General features: G+C 44.2%; 2 protein-coding genes across 2 annotated transcripts in view; both read left to right on the forward strand.

Annotated features, from left to right (window-relative positions):
- The window catches only part of LOC121538465 (disks large-associated protein 4), a 137,547-nt gene extending 119,041 nt beyond the window's left edge, over window positions 1-18,506 (forward strand). The window contains exons 6-11 of the mRNA XM_041846492.2: window positions 6,498-6,940; window positions 7,062-7,153; window positions 11,029-11,474; window positions 14,956-15,047; window positions 15,381-15,524; window positions 15,698-18,506. Coding sequence (XP_041702426.1) covers window positions 6,498-6,940; window positions 7,062-7,153; window positions 11,029-11,474; window positions 14,956-15,047; window positions 15,381-15,524; window positions 15,698-15,922 — 1,442 coding nt within the window. The 3' untranslated portion in view covers window positions 15,923-18,506. The remainder of the gene's footprint in view (window positions 1-6,497; window positions 6,941-7,061; window positions 7,154-11,028; window positions 11,475-14,955; window positions 15,048-15,380; window positions 15,525-15,697) is intronic.
- A 3,302-nt stretch (window positions 18,507-21,808) lies between these two features.
- LOC123481794 (6-phosphofructo-2-kinase/fructose-2,6-bisphosphatase 2-like) lies at window positions 21,809-25,934 on the forward strand. Its single transcript, XM_045206814.1, has 7 exons — window positions 21,809-22,012; window positions 23,335-23,460; window positions 24,560-24,656; window positions 25,211-25,277; window positions 25,421-25,495; window positions 25,605-25,661; window positions 25,779-25,934. Exons 1-7 carry the CDS (start codon window positions 21,916-21,918, stop codon window positions 25,932-25,934), a joined length of 675 nt encoding a protein of 224 aa, XP_045062749.1. The 5' UTR covers window positions 21,809-21,915.
- The last annotated feature ends 1,652 nt before the right edge of the window (window positions 25,935-27,586 follow it).

The following is a 27,586-nucleotide window of genomic DNA, read 5'->3' on the forward strand; positions in this document are numbered from 1 at the left end:
TAATATGTACATGTGGGTAGAGTTAAAGTGACTATGCATAAATACTTAACAGAGTAGCAGCAGCGTAAAAAGGATGGGGTGGGGGGCAGTGCAAATAGTCCGGGTAGCCATGATTAGCTGTTCAGGAGTCTTATGGCTTGTGGGTAGAAGCTGTTGAGAAGTCTTTTGGACCTAGACTTGGCACTCCGGTACCGCTTGCCGTGCGGTAGCAGAGAGAACAGTCTATGACTAGGGTGGCTGGAGTCTTTGACAATTTTGAGGGCCTTCCTCTGACACCGCCTGGTATAGAGGTCTTGGATGGCAGGGAGCTTTGCCCCAGTGATGTACTGGGCCGTACGCACTACCCTCTGTAGTGCCTTGCGGTCAGAGGCCAAGCAGTTGCCATACCAGGCGGTGATGCAACCAGTCAGGATGCTCTCGATGGTGCAGCTGTAGAATTTTTGAGGATCTGAGGACCCATGCCAAATCTTTTTAGTCTCCTGAGGGGGAATAGGCTTTGTCGTGCCCTCTTCACGACTGTCTTGGTGTGCTTGGACCATGATAGTTCGTTGGTGATGTGGACACCAAGGAACTTGAAGCTCTCAACCTGTTCCACTACAGCCCCGTCGATGAGAATGGGGGCGTGCTCAGTCCTCTTTTTTTTTCCTGTAGTCCACAATCATCTCCTTTGTCTTGGTCACGTTGAGGGAGAGGTTGTTGTCCTGGCACCACACGGCCAGATCTCTGACCTCCTCCCTATAGGCTGTCTCATCGTTGTCGGTGATCAGGCCTACCACTGTTGTGTCGTCGGCAAACTTAATGATGGTGTTGGAGTCGTGCCTGGCCATGCAGTCATGGGTGAACAGAGAGTACAGGAGGGGGACTGAGCACGCACCCCTGAGGGGCCCCCGTGTTGAGGATCAGTGTGGCAGATGTGTTGTTACCTACCCTTACCACCTGGGGGCGGCCCGTCAGGAAGTCCAGGATCCAGTTGCAGAGGGAGGTGTTTAGTCCCAGGATCCTTAGCTTAGTGATGAGCTTAGAGGGCACTATGGTGTTGAATGCTGAGCTGTAGTCAATGAATAGCATTCTCACGTAGGTGTTCCTCTTGTCCAGGTGGGAAAGGGCAGTGTGGAGTGCGATAGAGATTGCATCATCTGTGGATCTGTTGGGGCGGTATGCAAATTGGAGTGGGTCTAGGGTTTCTGGGATTATGCTGTTGATGTGAGCCATGACCAGTCTTTCAAAGCACTTCATGGCTACAGACGTCAGTGCCACGGGTCGGTAGTCATTTAGGCAGGTTATCTTAGAGTTCTTGGGCACGGGGACTATGGTGGTCTGCTTGAAACATGTTGGTATTACAGACTCGGTCAGGGACATGTTGAAAATGTCAGTGAAGACACTTGCCAGTTGGTCAGCACATGCTCGGAGTACACGCCCTGGTAATCCGTCTGGCCCAGCGGCCTTGTGAATGTTGACTTGCTTAAAAGTCTTACTCACATCGGGTACGGAGAGCGTGATCACATAGTCGTCCGGAACAGCTGGTGCTCTCATGCATGCTTCAGTGTTGCTTGCCTCGAAGCGAGCATAGAAGTGGTTTAGCTCGTCTGGTAGGCTTGTGTCACTGGGCAGCTCGCGGCTGTGCTTCCCTTTGTAGTCTGTAATAGTTTTCAAGCCCTGCCACATCCGACGAGCGTCAGAGCCAGTGTAGTATGATTCAATCTTAGACCTGTATTGACTCTTTGCCTGTTTGATGGTTCGTCGGAGGTCATAGCGGGATTTCTTATAAGCTTCCGGGTTAGAGTCCCGTTCCTTGAAAGCGGCAGCTCTACCCTTTAGCTCAGTGCGGATGTTGCCTGTAATCCATGGCTTCTGGTTGGGGTATGTACGTACGGTCACTGTGGGGACGACATCATCGATGCACTTATTGATGAAGCCAGTGACTGATGTGGTGTACTCCTCAATGCTGTCTGAAGAATCCCCGGAACATGTTCCAGTCTGTGCTAGCAAAACAGTCCTGTAGCTTGGCATCTGCGTCATCTGACCACTTTTTTATTAACCGAATCACTGGTGCTTCCTGCTTCAGTTTTTGCTTATAAGCAGGAATCAGGAGGATAGAGTTATGGTCAGATTTGCCAAATGGAGGGCGAGGGAGAGCTTTGTATGCGTCTCTGTGTGTGGAGTAAAGGTGGTCTAGAGTTTTTTTTCCCTCTGGTTGCACATTTGACATGCTGGTAGAAATTAGGTAGAACGGATTTAAGTTTCCCTGCATTAAAGTCCCCGGCCACTAGGAGCGCTGCATCTGGATGAGCGTTTTCCTGTTGATTAATGGCCTTGTACAACTCATTCAGTGCAATCTTAATGCCAGCATTGGTTTGTGGTGGTAAATAGACAGCTATGAAAAATATAGCTGAAAACTCTCTTGGTAAATAGTGTGGTCTACAGCTTATCATAAGATACTCTACCTCAGGCGAGCAAAACCTCGAGACTTCCTTAGTATTTGATTTTGTACACCAGCTGTTGTTTACAAATATACAGAGACCGCCACCCTTTGTCTTACCGGAGCCAGCCGTTCTGTCCTGCCGATGTAGCGTGTAGCCTGCTAGCTGAATGGTATCATTGTTGTCGTTCAGCCACGACTCCGTGAAACATAAGATATTACAGTTTTTAATGTCCCGTTGGTAGGATAACCGTAATCTTAAATCGTCAATTTTATTCTCAAAAGATTGAACGTTGGCTAATAGTATTGATGGGAGAGGCAGTTTACTCGCTCGCCGTCGGATCCTTACAAGGCACCCCGACCTACGTCCACGATATCTCCGTCTCTTCCTCAGGCGAATGACGGGGATCTGGGCCTTGCCGGGTGTCTGTAGAATATCCTTCGCGTCCGACTCGTTGAAGAAAAAGTCTTCGTCCAATGCGAGGTGAGTAATCGCTGTCCTGATATCCAGAAGCTCTTTTTGGTTATAAGAGACGATGGCATAAACATTATGTACAAAATAAATTACAAATAACGCGGAAAAACACACATAATAGTACAATTGGTTAGAGGGCTGTAAAACGGCAGCCATCTTCTCCGGCGCTGTTGGGTGTTTCATTCAGATCTAGGATGTGTTATTTTAGTGTTCCCTTTATTTTTTTGAACAGTGTATGTCTCACACACATGCTGATAGAGCTTGAGTGCGTCTTGGGGCATTCACTGCATTGCTTTTAACGAGTGATCCAATTTAGGTTAACGTGATGATCATCAACATGTTGACAGTGCTGTTACTGCTCTAATGGATGTTAAGTGCTTTCAGAGCAGGAGAAACCCCATGAGCCCCACAGAGAAAAAACCCTTTGCCTACTCTCCTAACACCTTTCGCTTTCATCAGTGCATCATGGACTGCTCCCCATCAGTTATAATCAACAATAGACTGTAAAACTAGTTTGTTTCTGATTTAAAGTCCAGTTTTATAATCCCCTCATATGTATTAACATATCTTGGGCCAGATAGGTTTAGCATTGAATGCAAAGTAGAGGTGTGATTCACAGACACATTCACTAGCACTACTCATGTTATCGGATATCGAAGTGCTCAGTGTTTTCTCTGGTGAACAGTGGCATGATGTTTGTCACTTCTGATGCCAGCCCTGGATATCTGATACCATCAATGAGACCAGTGGATGGATAGTAGGGTTGGCACTGCCCCACAGGAGCAGAGGTCCCAGACAGCTTAGTTTATCTACCCCATAATCACCTCTGGGCAGTCAGCCCATGATGAAGGGCAGGGCAAGCATGGTTCAGTAGTACAAATCACAGCAGGACTGGACAGAGCCTTTCTGCCAATAGTATTAATAATAGGCAGTTCTACAGCATTAGTGCTTAAAAACAGCACTTCCTCTGTTATTGGTGTTACTGATGGATTATGACCAGATTATGGCCTTTTCTCTGTAATTTGTTTGGTGAGGGAGTAGGCTGTCTGGACAGTGTACGCATGTTTGTGTGGTACACTAGCGAATGCGTACCAGCCTCATAGACATGGGGATCAAGATGCTTGTAGTGCTCAGAAGAACGTGACAACACGGAACACGCCACATTAATGAACTTGTCGGACTCTTGTGTGTCTATGCTGGGCATTTTGAGGAATGGGTCTCGTTCTCAGGGAATAAAGGTGTCCCTTTGTCCTCGGCTGGCGCCGGGCCCAGAGCTGAGGCGGTTGCTGCTATTAGAGCAACGTGTGAGACAGAGCTTCCCTCTGTGGCCACTGGATTCCACAGGCCTGTTTGTGTGCATTGGTGACATTTTAATGTTGGATTAAATGGAGCCACTTGTCATTTGTTGATGACCGATCTCATGTCTACACTTCCCTGTTGATATAAACAAAATATCTTGAAGGATGTTTGGTCACACTAACATTAACCTATATAGGCCAGGCATGACCTTTTTATTCATTTCCGGTGAATCAACCGTGAAATGGACCTAGACAAACCCATGTAATTACCCTGTCCTTGTATTAAAGTATGTAGGTTGTTCCCTACAGTTGCCGGTAATAGTGTTACAAACGTTTTTTTTCATTCAGCCTGTGACTGTGTGTTTAGTCATGTGTGGGAGTATGTGAATGTGGTAACTGGACCAGTCCAGTGTAATTTATTTTCTCTCTCTCGTTCTCTCTTATTTTCTTTCATAGCTTGTTCTCCATCTTTTTAAATAGGGAGCCAATTTGTTTACAACACTTTTATTTCCATGACTGATCAGAACTTGTTCTCATGGCTCTCTTGTCCCTCTTCAGCGGACATATGGTGAGCAATATGTTTGGAACATCGAATCACAGTATCAAATTGCAATTGATATAGAATCGTAATACTGGCAATTCCCAGCCCTAGTTTAAATGGCATCTTATTTCTTACAAAAGGGCCAACCTCTCCTATAGTTTGAATTGTTATATCTAGCAGCAGCATATGCCCTGCCTGACCCAGTTTATGGGTACTCTTTGGGGTTTTATTATGGTAATTACATCTCTGTTACACTGAGCAACCCTCCAATCAGCCACTGATGACAGGAACAGGGGCCAGGTCCACCCCCAAGCACTAGGCTAGAGTGAAATCCCTGCTCTTGAGTCAGACCTATTATTTCTCTTGTTGGTAATTCCCTCTTTGACTCCTCTTGGAAATGTTTGCAGTAAGATCAGCCCGGGGAGTGTGTCATGATTGTTTGTCAGGGTGTTATTGGTATCTCCAGGGGAAATGAGTAGGCTTATTCAGGGTTTTTTCTAGATCAAAAAGGGGCTTAAGTAGTAGGCTTGGCAGGGGTGTAGCAATGGGCACGTTGAATTTGAGAGAATTCTACCGTGCCCATCTTTCCTGCAATTCTCGGAATTTCTCCATTGAGCCGAGATACATTTTTGCGGTTTTAAAGTTCATTCTGTGCAATTCTACACATTTTGCCATGAGCTGATAGAAAATGTTGCAGTTTTAGAGCAAATTTCCATTCTGCCATGGAGTTTTAAAGATAATTTCCTGCAATTCTATGCATTTTGCCATGGCTAATGCTGTGTTCTTTTGCTCAAACTTAATAACAAAACCAATACTGGTAAATTCATTGTGTTGGGAATTTTCAATTCCCCTGACTGTCTAGCTTTTATTTTGGTGATTGTTTGTTCTCAAAGATTATATTATTTAAAAAATATATATATATATATATTTTCTACATACTTTATATCTGGTTTTAGTCATTTAAGTTTGCACTTAAAGCGTTTTTCTGTTTTTTTTGTACAGTTTGGACTTAGGCAGCCCACCCAAGGGTTTCTATGGCAGAAAATTCCATGTTATTCATTCACACTATCAAGCTATCTGCCCAGTTAATCAGGAGTCAATGATCAACGGTTCCCTGCACCAAATCCCTATATGCAACGTAATGCCCACACAAACACCTGGAATAAATGAGGTTAGGTAGAAAACAAGGCAAAGGGAAGAAAGACCATAGTTGCCTGCAGCTTACAGACTCTACTTCGTCATTACCATATTTCACGGTTAGTAACAGTCTGATTTTAAGTGTTCTGAGCCATTGGAACTATCCTGTTACTTCTTCCATAATGTTGAATGGTGTGTTTCCATTGGACACAGAATGTGTCAAACTTTCCCCACTTTATAGTCACTTGGGAAAGATGATTGGGAGGGTAGGCAGTAGGCAATACTAGGCAGGTAAGGGACTCCCATAGGTACAGACTGACTGACGTCAATGGAACTGAAACAGCAGGTTTACAGGAAACATGGAGGTGTGTGTGTGTTAGGCATGGGAAAATATGTTTAGGAAAAGTTTGTTTTTTATTTTATTTTGCTTTGGAGCAGGCTACTCTTTTTAGTGGCATTTGATGTCAGCAACAACCTTTTAGGCCTCAGGCGGTCTTTGTGACCTGCCCTGTTCTTTTACAGCTCCATTTAGCTGTTGTGGTGGTTCAGCTGGCACAACTTTAACTTCCTGCTTTGTCCTCGTTCAGGTTTCATCTAATGGCACTTCCTTTCCTTCCTCTATCCCAGCACTCCCTAGATGTGTAAGCAGCTCCTGTAAGAAGGCCCCACCACCGGTCCCTCCGCGCACCACCTCCAAGCCCTACATCTCTGTGACGGTGCAGAGCAGCACTGAGTCAGCCCAGGACACATACCTGGACCAACAGGACCGCCGCAGCGAGGCCAACAGCCAATCAGGACGCAGCAACTCCTCTGATAGCCTCTGCAGCCTGCGTACAGGCAGCCTGGCCAAGGGCTCTCAGCCCCGGGCCCCAGCCCCCGTCGCTGCCCCTGTCCCTGCCCCGAGGGACTACCACCCACCTCCCTCCTTCAGCACCACCACAAGTACCGGCACCCAGGTCGAGCCCCAGAATGACACTCTAAACCCAGGCCCCAGCCTCACTCCAGACCAGTCCCTAACCCTTCCAGAGCCTGTTCCCACAAAGAGGAAGCTTTCGTCTATCGGCATCCAGGTGAGCCCAGGAATCAATTTTCTAAATTGACTGGTAGTTCAGCTTTTAATGTCTGTAATGCACTGTAAGCTGTAGGGAGGATGCTTAGAATGACTCATTCATTGTAATGGTTGACTCATAGGTGGACTGCGTTCAGCCAATCCAGAGAGAGGATCAACCTCCCCCCTCGACCAAGTTCCAGTCTATTGGAGTGCAAGTGGAGAACGGCAGGCCGTAAGTCAAATCCTTATCAACACAAGATCATTATCTCAATCAGCTGATCACTCAATCAGCTGTTCACAGCCAGTAATAGTCATTTATGATTTTCTAGGGATATAACGATTCACCTATATGCATCAGTCCCGATTCAAATGTTTAAGATGCAAGTGCAGTGGTCCACAGACGCCAAACCGATGAAAATATTAGCTTGCATTGGTCAGAAAACCGTTTCAAACATTACAAATTGCGGGTTCACTAAAATGTTTTGCTCATATTATTTCCGAAAATACCTCAAATTTTTGGTGCCAACTGATGCGTCCTCTGTCAGTGTCGAACTGCATGTAACTGCGTTGACAGTCATTGATCTAAAAGTCATTTTGCATGCGTGCCGAATAACCCCAGGCAATATCAGTAGTCTAGTCAAACTGCGCACTGTGTCCAGTTTCGCCCGCTGACCGACGCGAGGTAGGTGGCCTTTTCCTGATATTTCACATCTGCATGACACCTTCAGCATTCAAATGGTAAAATGGCTTGTGTGATACAGTATTATAATAATAAATATAATATGCCATTTAGCAGACGCTTTTATCCAAAGCGACTTACAGTCATGTGTGCATACATTTTTGTGTATGGGTGGTCCCGGGGATCGAACCCACTACCTTGGTGTTACAAGCGCCGTGCTCTACCAGCTGAGTTATTAGGCTTTATTAGTTGAGTGACAACCTGTGTAATTTGCTAGGTTATTGTTATCTATGCGCTGCTGAAAATGTTGTTTTACCGGAATAAAAATAAGCTACTGGAGACCAGGGGTTGGAACCGACTCAGGGAACAGAACGGAAAACCGGAACATATAATTACATTTTTCCAGAACCAGGAACGAAAGTGATATATACTGTTCCGGAACAGAACTGTTTTAAAAGCATGGGAACCGGGCATTTTTTTCCCAGTTCCACAAAAAAGACAAAGTGCCTATGCAAAGCCCTCTCTCACTCAGAAACGTTGTCTGCCTGCCAGCTGAAAATCTTCACCTGTGTGTGTGTGCAGGTTGTTTTTTTTTACAATCAGTGTATATGGTCATTTTTAGATATACAGGGTTGATATTTTCATAACGAGGCACACTGCATGGCCAAAGCGAGAGAAGATATTTCCAAACAGTCAAAACCATTCAATTTTTAAGATAGGGAGTGAGATCCAAAGTTGTTGTATATATTAATTGGCTATGTCATAGCTACTTTGTAAACTAAAAAATATTGATACGTTACTAGCTAGTGCTGAGCGATTAACCAAAATTATATTTCGTTCATTTCTTTTGTTGGTGCTGTGAGCGCAATGCGCACATTGCACAGCTTCTCTAGAGATAAATCAGCCTGAACTGTGGGATGTTGTAGTTTCCAACCGCCCAATATTCTACATAGTTTAGCGCATAAAATGTGGGAATTAACTACAATGACCATAATCCATTGCGCATCTACTTGTCCTGTTTGTTTATTTTGTGCCTGCTGCGAAAGAGACAAGAATGCGCATGAGGGGATATAGAGAGCAGATGTTTCTTCATGAGGTATCTCTACATGAAAATACATGATCTAAGTGATTGATAGTTGGTATTCAGCAGTCCATAAAAGTATGCCTTATTTACTTTGAAGAACTACTAAAATAGTGATTCTGTCAGACAGCATAGACAGCAGCTCTATAGAGATGAGATGATGACTTGGAATGAAATAATAGTCATCAAATGAAACAAATGTAATATACACAACAACTGAAATATTTTATTAAAGTAATGTGAATCAATTATGGTTAATAAGTGATAAGCAATAATGGGCAGTCAGTACCATGTGTTACAGCATTCAACCCAAATTATTGTCATTTATTTATTTGATAATCGAACCGAAACCAAACCGACCTCAAAAGGCACTAATCGCTCAGCACTATTACTAACTCAAACACTTAATCTGCAGAAATGACAAGTTAATTAGTGGGTGCTGGTGATATCAGAACCAAAGTGGGGAGAGAGAGAAAACATAGGCAACATTGCCCCCCTCTCCCTAATCTGATAGTGGTATATGTCTAGTCTCCCTTATGGCTCAGATCAGGAGCCTACACAGTACATACACAATAGACATACATCATTTATACACACACACACTAGGGCCGGGACGATACCAGTATCGCGATACGCGTTAGTAGTGTGGCAACGAAACAAAACACGAAGAGGATTTTACTTCTTTAGGAAAACAGCCCTAATGTTGAAAACAAATATTATGTTTCCAAGCTATAGCACACAATATTTTACATACATTAGGTTCTTAAAGGACCGAAGAGTAAAGGCCGCTTCGTGTTTTCATTTTTGCCATGGAAAGAATATTGCAATACTGGTATCGTCACAGCCCTAACACACACACACACACAGACACACAGACAGACACACACACAGATCCAGCTCAGAGAGGCCCTGCTCATGAGCTCCATCAGCAGCAGATTAGAAAGTTGAATGAAAAATGAATGCGTTTATACAACAGATGTTAGTGCATCGAATCGTATTGCATCGAACCGTAACGCATCGATTCGTTCTCTAATCAAACCGAATAGTTTCAAACTAAAACGTATCGTTCCTGTATCATATCGGAGCCCATGTATCTAGATGTGTATCGAATCATCTTGAAAGGGAAAGATGCCCATCCCACATTTTCACATTGGAGACCTTGATGTTTTCAGAAACATTTCCTTCACAATCTCTAAATTTAACTGCTTCACATTTCTGTGTTTGTGCATCTCCTGCTGTGTTCAGCCGTTACTCATCCATCCATCCATCCATCCATCCATCCATCCATCCACACCCTCTGTGATCCCTGTTTCCTCCCTCCCGCCCTGGCATGGCTTCAGCCTGTTTGGTCCAGGCAGTTACCAAGGTCACTCAGCAGTCACTCTGTGAGCTAGTGCTGGCAGCAATAGCAGCGTTAGTGTAGCACCTCTCTCTCTCTCTCTCTCTCTCTCTCTCTCTCTCGGTCTGTCTCATTGATGGCCTGTTTCTCTTGTTTTGGCTACAGTGGAGGAGGCAGAGTGCTGTGAAGAATTTCCCATTTAAAAAGCCTAGTGCAGAGTAATTCCCCCTAATCACATTGGTTGGACTGTATTGCCCACTTTGTCTGTTCTCCCTATCGCTGAACGCTGTAATCCATCTGCCTTTTATCTCGTCCTGCCCCCCCCACCTCTCTCTCTCCCTATCCATCTCTCTCTCCCTCGCCCCCCACCTCTCTCTCTCTCCCTATCCATCTCTCTCTCCCTCGCCCCCCCCCCCTCTCTCTCTCCCTATCCATCTCTCTCTCCCTCGCCCCCCCACCTCTCTCTCTCTCCCTATCCATCTCTCTCTCCCTTGCCCCCCCCACCTCTCTCTCTCTCTCTCCCTCGCCCCCCACCTCTCTCTCTCCCTATCCATCTCTCTCTTCCTCGCCCCCCACCTCTCTCTCTCCCTATCCATCTCTCTCTCCCTCGCCCCCCACCTCTCTCTCTCTCCCTCGCCCCCCCCACCTCTCTCTCTCCCTATCCATCTCTCTCTCCATTTTCTCATCATGCTGTCTCTGCTTTTCTCTTAGCCTCTGCAGTAAAAGCAATGTCCTATATCTATCAGTCAAACTCCACTTCATAATGATGGCTTACTGTATGCCTGTTGTTGGGAGAGGAAGTCTGACCTAGAACTAATGACTTCATACAAACTGTCCTTGGGCTATGTATTAACATAGTGTGTCAGTGTTCCAGTAATCTCTAGACCACAGTAGTCAGAGATTGGGGCAGTGATTTGTGGTCGTCAGACCCCAAGGTCAACGTTTTTACATCCATAGTAAATGATCTCCGAACTGGACCAATACTAATTTGTGTGTGTGTCCATCCAGACTCAGCCGGGCCAGCAGCATGGCCTCCAGACAGAACACTGAGACAGAGCCTCAGGACTCTCAACAAGACGCCCATCCCTCAGAAAACAACGGTAGAGCCAACTGCAACAGCCAGCTGCTAGATCCTGCCCCCGCTGCCTCCAACGGTGAGGACAGCGCGGTGGCGCGGCAGCTCCCCAAACATGCCCCAGTCCCAACCAGAGCGTCCGCCTCCCTCCCAGAGAGAATGGACCCGGCCCTGGACCCCTCCTCCCTGCCCCCTCCAGACCCCAGCTTGGGGAGTGGCAATGGCAGTGCCCAGGGAGATGCAGCCCAGCCCGGCACGCCCACCTGCCTCCGGGACGGCAACTGGTTCCTCAAACTACTACAGGCTGAGACAGCACGCATGGAGGGCTGGTGTCAACAGATGGAGCAGGAGACCAAAGACAAGGACATCTCAGAGGAGGGTAAGCCACTACACCATACTCACTCTAACCAGCTAAATGTATACGAGACCGTAGACTATACTCACTCTGATAGGCATAGAGGTTTTTCAAAGAATAAGAGACAGTCTATCATACTCACTCTATACATTAGACCTCTATACATTAGACAGAGATACAATCTTCTATCAGTGAATACCCTGTCAGTTCTCTGACATGTGGAATTGGTATTGAAATGATGATGTCCCTGAAGCCCTAAGACAACAGACAGTCCATACCAGCTCCTGTCTGCTGTGGAGATTGGAGAGGGCAGGACAGGCTCATTAATGCTAATAGTTAGTGGCTGACGCTGCTCATTACCTCCTTCAGTCTAATGGTACTACTGCAGACGGCCTCTTTGATCCTCCATGATCTGCCTCAGCCAGGCAGATAGATAATATACCTCTGTGTCAGGCAGATAGATAATACAGTGGGGAGAACAAGTATTTGATACACTGCCGATTTTGCAGGTTTTCCTACTTACAAAGCATGTAGAGGTCTGTAATTTTTATCATAGGTACACTTCAACTGTGAGAGACGGAATCTAAAACAAAAATCCAGAAAATCACATTGTATGAATTTTAAGTAATTAATTTGCATTTTATTGCATGACATAAGTATTTGATCACCTACCAACCAGTAAGAATTCCAGCTCTCACAGACCTGTTAGTTTTTCTTTAAGAAGCCCTCCTGTTCTCCACTCATTACCTGTATTAACTGCACCTGTTTGAACTCGTTACCTGTATAAAAGACACCTGTCCACACACTCAATCAAACAGACTCCAACCTCTCCACAATGGCCAAGACCGGAGAGCTGTGTAAGGACATCAGGGATAAAATTGTAGACCTGCACAAGGCTGGGATGGGCTACAGGACAATAGGCAAGCAGCTTGGTGAGAAGGCAACAACTGTTGGCGCAATTATTAGAAAATGGAAGAAGTTCAAGAGGACGGTCAATCACCCTCGGTCTGGGGCTCCATGCAAGATCTCACCTCGTGGGGCATCAATGATCGTGAGGGACTACACGGCAGGACCTGGTCAATGACCTGAAGAGAGCTGGGACCACAGTCTCAAAGAAAACCATTAGTAACACACTACGCCATCATGGATTAAAATCCTGCAGCGCACGCAAGGTCCCCCTGCTCAAGCCAGCGCATGTCCAGGCCAATCTGAAGTTTGCCAATGACCATCTGGATGATCCAGAGGAGGAATGGGAGAAGGTCATGTGGTCTGATGAGACAAAAATATACATTTACATTTTAGTCATTTAGCAGACGCTCTTATCCAGAGCGACTTAGTTAGTGAATACATTCTTTTTATTTTTTTTATACTGGCCCCCCGTGGGAATCGAAACAACAACCCTGGCGTTGCAAACGCCATGCTCTATCAACTGAGCTACATCCCTGCCGGCCATTCCCTCCCCTACCCTGGACGACGCTGGGCCAATTGTGCGCCGCCCATGAGTCTCCCGGTCGCGGCCGGCTGCGACAGAGCCTGGATTCGAACCAGGATCTCTAGTGGCACAGTTAGCACTGCGATGCAGTGCCTTAGACCACTGCGCCACTCAGGAGTTAGCTTTTTGGTCTAAACTCCACTCGCCTTGTTTGGAGGAAGAAGATGGATGAGTACAACCCCAAGAACACCATCCCAACCGTGAAGCATGGAGGTGGAAACATCATTCTTTGGGGATGCTTTTCTGCAAAGGGGACAGGACGACTGCACCACATTGAGGGGAGGATGGATGGGGCCATGTATCGCGAGATCTTGGCCAACAACCTCCTTCCCTCAGTAAGAGCATTGAAGATGGGTCGTGGCTGGGTCTTCCAGCATGACAACGATCCGAAACACACAGCCAGGGCAACTAAGGGTGGCTCCGTAAGAAGCATCTCAAGGTCCTGGAGTGGCCTAGCCAGTCTCCAGACCTGAACCCAATATAAAATCTTTGGAGGGAGCTGAAAGTCCGTATTGCCCAGCGACAGCCCCGAAACCTGAAGGATCTGGAGAAGGTCTGTATGGAGGAGTGGGCCAAAATCCCTGCTGCAGTGTGTGCAAACCTGGTCAAGACCTACAGGAAACGTATGATCTCTGTAATTGCAAACCGGTTTCTGTACCAAATATTAAGTTCTGCTTTTCTGATGTATCCAATACGTATGTCATGCAATAAAATGCAAATTAATTACTTAAAAATCATACAATGTGATTTTCTGGATTTTTGTTTTAGATTCCGTCTCTCACAGTTGAAGTGTACCTATGATAAAAATTACAGACCTCTACATGCTTTGTAAGTAGGAAAACCTGCAAAATCGGCAGTGTATCAAATACTTGTTATCCCCACTGTATACCTCTGTGTCAGGCAGATTTTTATTTATTTTTATTTTACCTTTATTTAACTAGGCAAGTCAGTTAAGAACAAATTCTTATTTACAATGACGGCCTACACCGGCCAAACCCAGACGACGCTGGGCCAATTGTGCGCCGCCCTATGGGACTCCCAATCACGGCCGGTTGTGATACAGCCTGGAATCGAACTGGAGGTCTGTAGTGACGCCTCAGGCACTGAGCTGCAGTGCCTTAGACTGCTGCGCCACTCGGTAGATAATATACCTCTGTGTCAGGCAGATGGATAATATACCTCTGTGTCAGGCAGATAGATAATATACCTCTGTGTCAGGCAGATAGATAATATACCTCTGTGTCAGGCAGATAGATAACAGGGGCGGCAGGTAGACTGGCGGGTAGGAGCGTTGGGCCAGTAACCGAAAGGTTGCCGGATCGAATCCCCGAGCTGACAAGGTAGAAATCTGCCATTCTACCCCTGAGCAAGGCAGTTAACCCACTGTTCCCCGGGCGCTGATGACGTGGATGTCGATTTAAGGCAGCCCCACGCACCTCTCTGATTCAGAGGGGTTGGGTTTTAATGCATTGTTGTACAACTGACTAGGTATCCATCTTTCCCTAATATAACTCTGTATCAGGCAGATGGATAATATACCTCTTTATCAGGCAGATGGATAATATACCTCTTTATCAGGCAGATGGATAATATACCTCTTTATCAGGCAGATGGATAATATACCTCTTTATCAGGCAGATGGATAATATACCTCTGCATTGCAGTTAATGAATGTGTAATGAACAGGATTGACTCCCACATCAGGTTATTCCTCAGCAGACCTGTATTGTATGAATTTATGCAAATGTTAGTACCGAAATAAAACAGTGTATAAAAAGTATTTTTTATAACCTTTGGGGAAAAAATATTAGTCATTTATTTTAAGGATGAAGTGTGTCACCAGCAATGTAATGAAAATAGTAATTAAGGACAAAAAATATCAGATACATGCCACATAACCATACAATTTTTAGGGCATTTTATATTGCCATTAAAAAATATTGTGCTCTATGCCCATTTAAAGAACCTGCATGTTGTTGTGATGGCTGACTGGCTGTTGTTATCTGTGTGTAGTGATGGGGACAGTCCGCAGTGCAGTGGGCAGTGCCCAGCTCCTCATAGCCCAGAAGTTCCAGCAGTTCAGAGGACTCTGTGATGAGAACCTGGTGAGTAGCACTAACCCTACAAATGCCCTGTTAATCTGACATATTTCAATGCACCTTTTTCAGTCTCAGCATGCAAAGGTTGTTGTTTTAGAGCTCCCCCTGGTGTCAAAATACATGCATACCAAAGGGAGGCATACTTTATCTAAGCAATGATACAACACACACCATCCATCTCTGTAACGAATGGCTAATATTGGTGTTAAATCTGTATTTTTACTGTTTCACTTCCTGAAAGTGAGCCAAGGCTGGAAAGGACTGAATAATGTTATGTAATGTCAGTGTGTCTAGACAAGCCAACCAGCACTGTCCTTCCTGTCACATCCTGTCTGTTAGAATGTGAACGCCAACCCTCGGCCCACAGCCCAGGATCTGGCGGGGTTCTGGGACCTACTGCAGCTCTCTGTAGAGGACATCAGTGTCAAGTTTGACGAGCTCTGGCAACTCAAGGCCAACAACTGGCAGCTGCCAGAGAAGAAGGTATCGGAATCGCACCACATTTCACCTCAATAGATCCTGATTACTTGTGTTATTATCATCCAAACAGATTCTTTTTTTTATTCAACTTTCTATTTAATAAAACAAAAGACACATGGGTTTGCATCCAACAATTCCCACATTTCTCTTCATCCTAATCTCTCTCTCATTCTCAGGAGGAGAAGAAGCCTGTGCCCCCCTCTGTGCCAAAGAAGATGTCCAAGCCCAAGCTGACCCCTGGGAAAGACCGGAGCGTGGACTCTGTGGTGGACAAGCAGCGGCAGGAGGCCAGGAAACGCCTGATGGCGGCCAAACGCGCGGCGTCAGTACGACAGAACTCTGCCACGGAAAGCTCAGACAGCATTGAGATTTACGTCCCCGAGGCCCAGACACGCCTCTGAGAACAGACCGCCACCGGCACCCTGCTCCCCCATGAAGGAACAGCGCCTCTCACTCACATATACACACACACACACTCTAGCTAACACACACACTGCTCCCCATGAAGGAACAGCCTCACACATGCACTAGACACACCCAGGGGCACAGAGCCCTGTCCCCTAATGGCAGCGCAGCATACGATAGGAGTAGAACCCAGGAGAGCACAGGCATGCTAAAAATACAGAACAATGCAAAACCACTTCCTTCCTGGCTGCCATGGAGACGGAGACCTCAACAGACATTTAATACTATTGTTATTACTATTAATATTATAATTATTATTATCTCCTCCTGAAATACATCAAGACTGTCTTAAATGTGCATCTTGGATAAAAGGACATCCTTATTCCGTGTGAGCTGAAGAATCTTGGTATCCCAGAAGTTTACTCTCTTCTCACCCCCTCACTTCTTCTGAGTCTGCGAGATGGGCTGGGCTTGGGCTAGTCCAGGCAGCCTCTCTCGTTTACAAGCTACATACCACACACACTCAGGATACACACAGGTGTACTCACTCACTGTCCACACAGTCTTCCTATTCTATCTTTGTATTAGGCTGCCACTCCATTGGTTGTGGACGGTTAGCTTTACTGTGTATGGAATCTATATGAGATGATGGTGTTGTCGTGTACTGAGGAAGACCGTAGCATTCTATCTATCTCAAACTGGTTACCATAATAGTTTTATAAATGTTCTTTACCAGATTGTTTGTTAGACAAGGTCTAGTGTTCAGTACTAAGGTAGTTTTTTTTTATAGACCAAGTACATGTACTGTCATGATGATATTCGCACATGATGCAATCATATTCTCTCACTCTCTCTCTCATAAACACACACTATGTTGTCTGTCAGTGTCTGTGCAGACATGTTTTAAGTCTTCTATGCCCTTTTGAGGGAAGACGAGAGATATTTCCATGGCCAGTTGATGTGCGCTACGGTAGGAATGTTAAATGCATTGAAAATAACTTGACTGCACCTTCCATGCCAACTGTTTACCTGTTTAACTGTTTACTTTACCCATATTTGTTGCAGGGGACCATGAGGTATCATGCACCACTTAATTACAACATTCCCTGTTTCCCACTCAACCTCCAGTACATTTGAATCAGAAAGGGGAATCAACTATAAGCTCTCCTTTTTGCCTGATTACCAAGACTGGTTTATTTTCAGCTGCATAGGCCAGAGCTCTGCCAGTGGTTATAGTATAAGCAATAAGTAAAATGGGATGTTTGAGCTAGCAATGTAAAAATGATTCTGATGCCCAGTCAAAAAGCAACAACCCCTAGCCCATATACTTTCAGTGTTTTCAGATCTGAAGTGATAGGTGAAAGTCCAACAATATGTGATGAGTCCGCCTTATCTTACAATGTTCCATGAGGAGCTTCAACTATTGTGCTTCCTCCTGTCTAATGCTTAGGCTATGAGCTGTTTTCCGACTGGGCTGAGTTTTCTCATGGTGAGCGCTCAGTCACTTACCAAGCCAACAGTCAAGCCATAACAGCACTTTGGTCATCATACACCATTAATAACCACTACTTGATTGGTCAATGCCATACATTATAAACTAAGAAATGTATTTGCATAAGTATGACTTATCTGTGCGTTGAAAAGGTCTAAGAATCAAAATATTGGTGTCTAGTCAAGTACCATTCCTGTTTTGTTGACATGTTTCAGACTATGCTCAAGCTGAATTAATGTACTCTCATTATGGTGTCTGGCTGTCAGTTTGACCTCTCATTCCTGTGTACAGACAGAGGCACATTGTGGAGATTATTTTTTAAACATTTTGTATGAGACATTTTCTGTGACCGGTTTGAATTGATCATGCAGTCAGCCAAAACTCACTAGACTGTTTTGACCTGTGCCACAAAGGTTATATTGGTATTTTTCTGGATTTAGAGAGAATTGATGGTGCTGTACAGGATTGGCCATTGTACTGAGATGGTGTGGAGTTTGAATCCCTTCCAAGAGAAACGTTTCAACATCACTGAAAAAGAGGCTTATTCACGCTATCACACTACAGCGTACATGAATATGAGCTTTCAGCTTTGCATTTCTCGTAACATGAAAGTCATTTTTCTCATTCGCTGAATTCCAAATCAACCCTCTAGCCTAGGCACTCCTGTTAGATCTGAAATGATTGGATAGGTGTGGAGAATTCCACCCAGTCTGTCAGAAGCAAAGAACCTCTGATCAGAAGGCAAAGTGACGCAATTAAGTTATTGCATGAAGCTATGCGAGGGATTTATTTGGAATTTTGAAATAGATTATCTGCAATTTCAGGATCTCAGTGCTACTTGTCCCCTTGAAGAGCTGGCTCTCCTCCTAAATGGCTAACACCTGTGCCACAACAAGGCTGCCGTCAAAGTGCTCATGTGATCCACAGTCAGTTTTGTATTTTTAGCTCATAATGTAAAATAGGAGGATTAGTAGAACTGGGAAAGCAGCTGATGCAGGAGCACCAGTATGTTAATTATTGTTTGTTTATTTGTAATACATCAAATACGGACGTGTACATTTCATTGTCCAAATAAATCATTAAACATCCCTTTGTTACATCTCCTTGTCACCATCATTATTATACTCATTGCTATATGTAATATTAGCTGAGATGTTAATATTACAGATTATAAAATCGCTCTCTTCAATGATATTTAGCTGTATGTTATACCCTAAAAGCATGAACTATCTCTCTTTGAATGGCCTTCCTCATAGCTCAGAACAAGAGTCATGCAAAGATCCTATTGAGATCACAGTACCAATCACAATTTGTCTGTCAGGGGATGGAGACTAGGCTGTATTCTGTCTCATGTCATTCAGGGTTGGTGAATTGGTCTCAGATTTCTTGTTCTCATCTTCAATCACACAGTCAGAAGTGTTAAAGACGGATCTCTGCATGGCACTGGCATAGCATCTAGAATCTAGATTAGAACATTGTTTCCTTCAGAATCAGGAGCCTGGAAGAATGGACCTTTTATTCCCCCAGTACTTCAAGAGAACATGGCTTGATCAGGGATATATACAGTATGTTTTGTGTTATAAAGGGCTATAATGGGCATATGAAGGGGCAACCCCTGATGTCATATACCCTGTTGAGACAGTGACTTTGGACAATACAAAACACTTCAGCCATCTGGCTTGGATTTTTTGAACTGATGGTCTGGATTGTATCAATAATGTCAAAAACATTTTGCCATGGATCTCTTTCAGGGTAATGATGGGACACTAAATAAATTCCCTGATGAACTTTTCTATGGTAGTAACACCCTATAATCTCTCTTACCTGACTGTAGATATACCTCCTTAGACTTGTCACTGGTGATTACACCATCCCCATTAACCAACTCCTCTTTGAGAGATGCATAAACAAATTAGATAGAGGGCCATTTAGAAACTACTAGTCATTATTTTACAAATCAAGCACATATTCTATTCTACTGATATGGGGTTGTTCATATGTTATGGTATACTAGTTCTTTTGAAAGAATAAAGAATTGTGATTACCAATAAAATGACCTATTCATTTTCAGTGTGTGAATACAGTTGAGTAAGGAAAACAATGTACAGTAACAATAAAATGAATAGCAAAACGTATCATAGCGCTCCACCTACTGGCTTCTAGATGGTAGGCCTAATTGACCTCAGACAAAAAAACACACCCAATTAGAAAATGAAAGGCTATTTTCTTATTTTAGATATACGAATAAAATGTATGTGTGACATAAAACAGAGCGTTGCTCATTCCTGAATGGAGACCATAATATCATATTACTCGTGTGTGCGTCGTCAGTGCGCATATTGATTCCCTTCCTGCAGACGCCGGGGGGCGGGGCCAACATTAAAAGAGGATGAAAAACATTTCGAGCGAACTGATGAAATACTGTACTGATTACAAAGTGACTCACCAAAGAGATAACGTTAGCTACATTTGTGTTGACTCACCTGTCGTCGTTTTGGTAAGTGCTGCTGAATGCTATCTGTCGTGCATAGGTGAATAGCTATGTTGTTGCATAGTATGAAGTTGCAGTGAAAATAAAGCTAAGACCTCAAGTTATTGTATAGAACAAGCGTGTGTCATAGCTATGAACATGTAAACAAACTAACCAACCGGTCAATTTCTTCAGATGTAAAGGGGGATTCATTATGTTTAGCTAGCTAACTTTAGCTACATAGCTTTAGCACTGTAACAGTTGGCATATAGGCTAACGTTAACTAGCTAGCTAAACTGCTTGTGAAATACACTGCATGGTCAAAAGTATGTGGACACCTGCTCGTCGAACATCTCATTACAAAATCCTGGCTATTAATATGGAGTTGGTCCCGCCTTTGCTGCTATTACAGCCTCTACTCTTCTGGAAAGGCTTTCCACTAGATGTTGGAACATTGCTGCAGGGACTTGCTTCCATTCAGTAACAACAGCATTAGTGAGGTCGGCCACTGATGTTGGGCGATTAGGCCTGGCTCGCAGTCGGCGTTCCAATTCATCCCAAAGGTGTTCGATGGGGTTGAGGTCAGGGCTCTGTGCAGGCCAGTCAAGTTCTTCCACACCGATCTCGACAAACCATTTCTGTATGGTCCTCACTTTGTGCACGGAGGTATTGTCATGCTGAAACAGGAAAGGGCCTTCCCCAAACTGTTGCCACAAAGTTGGAAGCACAGAATCATCTAGAATGTCATTGTATGCTGTAGCGTTAAGATTTCCCTTCACTGGAACTAAGGGGCCTAGCCCGAACCTTGAAAAACAGCCCCAGACCATTATTCCTCCTCCACCGAATTTTACAGTTGGCACTATGCATTCGGGCATTTAGCGTTCTCCTGGCATCCGCAAAAACCCAGATTTGTCCATCAGACTGCCAGATGGTGAAGTGTGATTCATCACTCCAGAGAACATGTTTCCACTGCTCCAGAGTCCAATTGCGGCGAGCCTTACGCCACTCCAGCCGACGCTTGGCATTGCGCATGGTGATCGTAGGCTTGTGTGCGGCTGCTCGGCAATGGAAACCCATTTCATGAAGCTCCTTACGAACAGTTATTGTGCAGACTTTGCTTCCAGAGGCAGTTTGGAACTCGGTAGTGAGTGTTGCAACCGAGGACAGAATATTTTTACGCCCTTCAGCACTCGGCAGTCCCGTTGTGTGAGCTTGTGTGGCCTACCACTTCGCGGCAGAGCCGTTGTTGTTCTTAGACGTTTCGACTTCACAATAACAGCACTTACAGTTGACCAGGGCAGAAATTTGACGAACTGACTTGTTGCAAAGGTGGCATCCTATGACAGTGCCACGTTGAAAGTCAATGAGCTTTTCAGTAAGGCCATTCTACTGCCAATGTTTGTCTATGGAGATTGCATTGCAGTGGGCTCGATTTCATACACCTGTCAGCAAGGGGTGTGGCTGAAATAGCCGAATCGACTAATTTGAGGGGTGTCCACATACTTTTGACCATGTAGTGTATATCTACTCAGCTAGCTAGCTATGATTGTCTGAAAGTAAACAAATGAATGAATGTAGGAAGATGGACTAAACGACTAGCTAGCTAGATGCTGATGTAGAGACTTCTCACGTAATTACATTTTACCTAGAAGTTTGAGATGTTTAACGTTACTGATCTTTTACAAACCTTGTCAGCCAAGTGTTCTCATCTCTGTCCGTTACTAAAGCATACTGTACTCTCCCAGTGTACCATTGTTTAAAAAAGTAAAACCCTCAACATTGACTTTATCTGTAGAGTCCTCTGCAGAGAGTTGATGATGACCTCACTCAGCTAGAGTGACCTGACCTCCCAGTCCCAGAGCGTCCCCAGCCAGGCGACCCAGCCGTGACAGAACCAGTCATTGGACAGCACAGTAATATAATAAATATGCCATTTAGCAGATGCTTTTCTCCAAAGTGACTCATGCGTGCATACATTTTACGTATGGGTGGTCCCACAGTGACAGTGTTCAATTTCTACTAGCATCATGGCTGCCAGCCAGCAGAAAGGCACCGCAGTGCTGGAAACCTCAACAGAGGGGAAGAGAACAGAGCTCCGGGCCAATGAAGTACAGAAGAAATGCTGTAAGTAGTGTGTGTCTGTGTCTTCCAGTACCATGTTCCAGTCTGGTCCCTTTCCTGTGTTAACCCAATTAGGTTAAATGTGAACTCATTGCCAGATGCATCAATCTGATCTTTGGGTATTCATTGTAAGCTGTCTTCCTCTGAATGCATAACCATTCAAACCTTTTTCGTCACGACATAATGCAATTGCGTTGATTTAAGTGCATTGAATTGGTCTTGGGCTGCAGTGCAAATTTGACATTTAGAAATGAACACGAAGTGCCCTTTTTCAAGAAGTAATCAGTTCTGTTTTTTGCCTCGCTGGCTTAACAAAAGGCGAAAACAGGTGCTTGTGCGATCGTGTGTCACTTCCCTCCCTCCCCTGTGATGCAACGTGACACTAGGCATCTCTTGTCTCCCTACCTGCCTCTATAGTGTGTGAAAGGTGCTCGATAGATAGATATTAACTGCCGAAATAAAGGAAACACCAACAAAGTGTCTTAACAGGGCGTTGGGCCACCACGAGCCGCCAGAACAGCATCATTGCGCCTTGGCATAGATTCTACAAGTGTCTGGAACTCTATTTGAGGGATGCCACACCATTCTTGATGGGATGTTAATTGTGTGATTAACTCAGGAACCACACCTGTGTGGAAGCACCTGCTTTCAATGTACTTGTATCCCTGATTTACTCAAGTGTTTCCTTTATTTTGGCAGTTACCTGTAGATTATATGTGATGTGTGCAGTCATTAGTGAGTGTGTTTTGGCAATAACAAAATGTCACCCCCAGTTAAATAAGTCTGGCATTAACTTGCCAGTCCATTCCATTCTGTAGAATCTGTAATCAGGAACTGGAGACTCATACCTCATACTCACATTCACACAAACACATCCATTGGCTGCTCGATAACATCTAGATTTTTAAACCGCCTTGCTGGTTCTAGAAATGTAACATGTGAACGTCACGCATGGCCTTGTTAAGCATAGCAAGGGTTTGTTTGCAATGGACTGAGGATGGGTGTTGGTGGGCTTTCTTGAATCTACTGTAACATACTAAAGAAGAGAGACAATAACCCTCCTCATAACACCAGGCTTTATTTTTACTTTTCTGGGCAAGGATGTAACAGTGTCTGTGGACAGCAGCTATTAGTGATAACATCTAAATGAAAAAAACAAACAAAGGAATAACTGAAGATAGATAAACTCTCAACATATTGGCCTTTTGAACAATTATTAAAAATAATGGAGTTACTGTCATTGTGTATACCTTGGCCTACATTCTATTGGCATTTCAAAGTAAGATGTTTGGTTGTGAGTGATGTTTCTCTGTCTGTGTGAACAGCATGGGCCTCTTATATGACCAACTCCCCCACTGTGATTGTGATGATTGGTCTTCCTGCCAGAGGGAAAACCTACATGTCCAAGAAGCTGACCCGCTACCTCAACTGGATAGGAGTGCCAACCAAGGGTTAGTAGAGCGCACAGGAGGTTGGTGGCACCTTAATTGGGGAGGACAGACTTGTGGTAATGGCTGGAGCAGAATGAGTAGAATGGTATCAAATACATCAAACACATGGTTTCCATGTGTTTGATTCCATTAGCTCTGTTCCAGCCATTACTATGAGCCGTCCTCCCCTCAGCAGCCTCCACTGGTATAGAGGCATCAATGTATGTACTATACTATATTTACATTTATTCCAGAACCGTCCAACCGGAAGATAAACATTGAAGCCACACCTTCCTCAGTCTTCATATCACTGTATTCAATCCAAACATAATCCTCTATACCAGTGGTTTTCAACCGGTTTGGAACACTCACTTAGAAATGTGACAGATAATACATCTGTATCGTTGTTTCAAGGCCAGTGCGCTCAGGCTGTTACAGGCTTATACATTTTGTATAATTTGAGGGGCGTGCATCACGAGCAAAGTCATTTGTATCATTTTACTTTGCCTGTGAGAACCATTAGCACAGGCAAGTCTGACTAGGCTTAATTTTACCACAGCCTCTGGCATAGAAACAAACGGAGCATGGCTTTGTGTCCGTGGTTGCACCTTCACAATGCAGAAAACCGCTTGTCTCTAGCCCAAACTGTTTAAAACTAAATGCCTGTTTTAATGCGCTTTAAAGGGGTACACACAAATTAATCATCATGAGTAAGGGACTATGAAAATAGTTCAAATAAACCCTATTTAATCTATTAAACATTTTTGTCACGGGATATGGATGATTTGCAGTATGGATCAGATGAGATGGAGGTCATTACCACTAAATAAATTAATAGGGATATTTGAGGTGTGCCGCAGGATTGTTTTACCCCATCAAGGTGTGCCACGGTTCACCACTGCTCTATACGATGTGGAAATGAATTTATTTGTGTAGTCCACTAATCATAGGGTTTATTTTGTGTAGAAATATTTATAGTGAAGGATGTCATTGAACTGTGATGCTGCAGAACCTGTTTGTCTTCCTTCCACAGTTCAGTAGAATGTCACATGATTTACAAGAACATGTCGTGCCTTTCCTCACCTGTGGCTTATGATGATGGTCCTGTATTGTGTTGCAGTGTTCAATCTGGGGGTCTACAGGCGAGAGGCTGTAAAAGCCTACAAATCCTATGACTTCTTCAGACATGACAATGAGGAGGCCATGGAAATCAGAAAGTGAGTGCTCCTCCTCCCCTCAGTGTTTTTGGACCTGTGGCAGAATAATTTGGTTGTTTTGATGAGTTAAACAGTATTGCAGTAACCCTTTTTTCTAGAATATGCCCTCCATGTTTTCGCAGCCCCAGGCAGGTGTTTTCTGTATTTACAAAACCTGCTGAGGTTTACAAGGCCCCCAACTAGATTTAAACAATTCATGTAATTACATTTTATGTAGTGAGCATAGTTAGTCACCTGGCAGCCTGTCATTTTCCTAGTCTCTCATTTTAGTGCTGGCTGCTAGACCAACAGTTATAATACTTGTCATAAGTGTTATATGAACCCTATAATATATTATTATAAGGCTTGTAGTATGTTATGTATTTCTATGCTGTACATTTTAACAGATTGAACATAAATGTTACTAAGACGTAATGGGGTCATCATACATGGTCTTACAATGCATTATAGCCACATAGTGCATTATATCTGGCGGCTTTAAGTGAAGTGTTACAGATTTTCATTAAAATTGTTGTTGATGTGGATTATTGAAGTGGGTCACTGTGTTCCTACAGGCAGTGTGCTCTGGTGGCTCTGCAGGATGTCAAAACGTATCTGACTGAGGAGGGGGGCCAGATCGCTGTGAGTATCTACTGTTTGCTCTTTCTGTTGTTTTGAGTAATTGGAGATAAATTAGTGATATAAAACTGAAAAGACAAGCTTAATTTGAGATATCAGTGAGATGTGATTTATTTATTTTACGTGTTTACTGTTATGCCTTTCAGGTCTTTGATGCCACAAACACCACCCGAGAGAGGAGAGAATTAATCCTTAGTTTTGCAAAGGAACATGCTTACAAGGTAAGTGTCATGTCATGCATGTTACAAGGGTTAGGTATAGAAACTATTCTCAATTGTTATTGTCAATGGTTTGGTGAAGTGTGTCTTCATAGATTGGTCTCTTTTGCAGGTGTTTTTTGTGGAGTCATTGTGCGACGACCCTGATGTCATTGCTGCTAATGTTATGGTAAATTAACTTGCATGTTAAAAAACATGAGTACTACTTCTCGTTAAAACATTCTCTAATAATCTTCAAGATATTTCCACACTTTAAGTATTGTGCACCTCCCTCTCTCCTCCCCAGGATGTGAAGGTGTCCAGTCCAGACTACCCAGAGAGACACAGAGAGAGTGTGATGGAGGACTTCCTGAAGAGAATAGAATGCTATAAAGTCACCTACCAACCATTAGACCCAGATGAAAATGACAGGTTAGACATTCTCCTGAGTTCTCTCTTTTAAATGGTTAATTGATTCATCTTGTCAGTCATGCATTTTATATTTAAAAACCTTTATCAAGAGTTCCAGTTTGTCCAGTAGGCGGAGACAACGCTCAAAGTTGACAAAGGCTGTTTTTCAGTTATGGCCTGCTTGGTGGCGACATTGACTCATCATCATGTCATTGGTCTGATTTCCAATTCTGATTCTCCTGACAGAAAACCGTTTCTTCTTTGTTGGTCATTATTGCTATTCCACCATAGTATTTTTAGATCATATGAAGTCCCTTATAAAACAAGGGACTTCATATGATTTTGTGGCAGGAGAGCGGTTTGGTATGTTTCAAATATTTATTTTTAGCTAAATGTAATCTGCCTCAAATTAATCCTTTTTCAATCATTATCTATTTTTTTTTATTATGCTACTTTTAGCCCCTTTTTCTCCCCAATTTCGTGATATCCAATTGGTAGTTAGTCTTGTCCCATCGCTGCAACTCCCGTACGGACTCGGGAGAGGCGAAGGTCGAGAGCCATGCGTCCTCCGAAACGCGACCCCGCCAAGCCGCACTGCTTCTTGACACACTGCTACCTTAACCCGGAAGCCAGCCGCACCAATGTGTCAGAGGAAACACCGTACAGCTGGCGACCGAAGTCAGCGTGCATGCGCCCGGCCGCCACAAGGAGTCGCTAGAGCGCGATGGGACAAGGACATTCCAGCCGGACAAACCCTCCCCTAACCCGGACGACGCTGGGCCAATTGTGCGCCGCCTCATGGGTCTCCTGGTCGCGGCCGGCTGCGACACAGCCCGGGATCAAACACGGATCTGTAGTGACGCCTCAAGCACTGCGATGCAGTGCCTTAGACCGCTGCGCCACTCGGGAGAATTCTGTTCATGCTCACCTTCCTACTTTTCCTCAATCACCTCCTAACACGCTATTAGAAGGGATCTTGTCACCCCCGCAGATTCGGAGAGGTCTCATTTCGAGACTATACAATGTTATTATAATTGCCATTTTTATTGAACCTTTATTTAACCAGGCAAGTCAATTAAGAACATTCTTATTTACAATGACGGCCTGGCAAAAGGCCTCCTGAGGGGACGGGGGGATAAAATAGAATAGAAACTGACAACACAGACAAGACACTGGCAACAGAGCAAATACAGCAGCAAACAAACAGTGGGTGGATGTGGTGTGTGTGTGTGCGTGCGTGCAGGCAGGCGTGTGAAGTAAAACAACTCCCTTCCTTACGTAAGGCAACGCAAACTAGAAACATGTCTCAACCTGTTCATCTATTTGTCATTTGAACTCTTCCAGGGACACCAGGTCCTGGAGTTTTAGGTTGGCTTGAAGGGACCTAATGAAAGGACCTTTTTCCATGCTCGGTTAAAATTTTTGGGACTCTTAGCATAAAACAAGATTGAGATCTGAGCTTGTATATGTTTTCATTTCAAGCTAGAAGAGAGGGTAGATAAAATGGCAGTTTTCCTAAAATGGCCTTATAAATAAGAATGTATCAGTGTTTGAGCCTGCGTGTTGCTAGTGATGTCCACCCGACACCACTGTAGAGATCACAATGGGGAGTTAGACGTCTCTGATTGGTGACAAAATGAAGGGCTTCATGATACAGAGTCAAGAGCCTTCAGTGTAGAGCTTGATGCTTGCACATAAATAGTA

The sequence above is a fragment of the Coregonus clupeaformis genome, chromosome 24 (assembly GCF_020615455.1).
Source record: "Coregonus clupeaformis isolate EN_2021a chromosome 24, ASM2061545v1, whole genome shotgun sequence".
NCBI lineage: Eukaryota > Metazoa > Chordata > Actinopteri > Salmoniformes > Salmonidae > Coregonus > Coregonus clupeaformis.

What these genes read in the sequence shown, in the direction of transcription:
- LOC123481794 (XM_045206814.1), top strand. Translation starts at nt 21,916, where the DNA reads ATGGCTGCCAGCCAGCAGAAAGGCACCGCAGTGCTGGAAACCTCAACA. An exon ending in GAGGCCATGGAAATCAGAAA is followed by an intron (nt 24,657 to 25,210) that starts GTGAGTGCTCCT and finishes GTGTTCCTACAG; the next exon opens with GCAGTGTGCTCTGGTGGCTC. An exon ending in AGGAGGGGGGCCAGATCGCT is followed by an intron (nt 25,278 to 25,420) that starts GTGAGTATCTAC and finishes TATGCCTTTCAG; the next exon opens with GTCTTTGATGCCACAAACAC.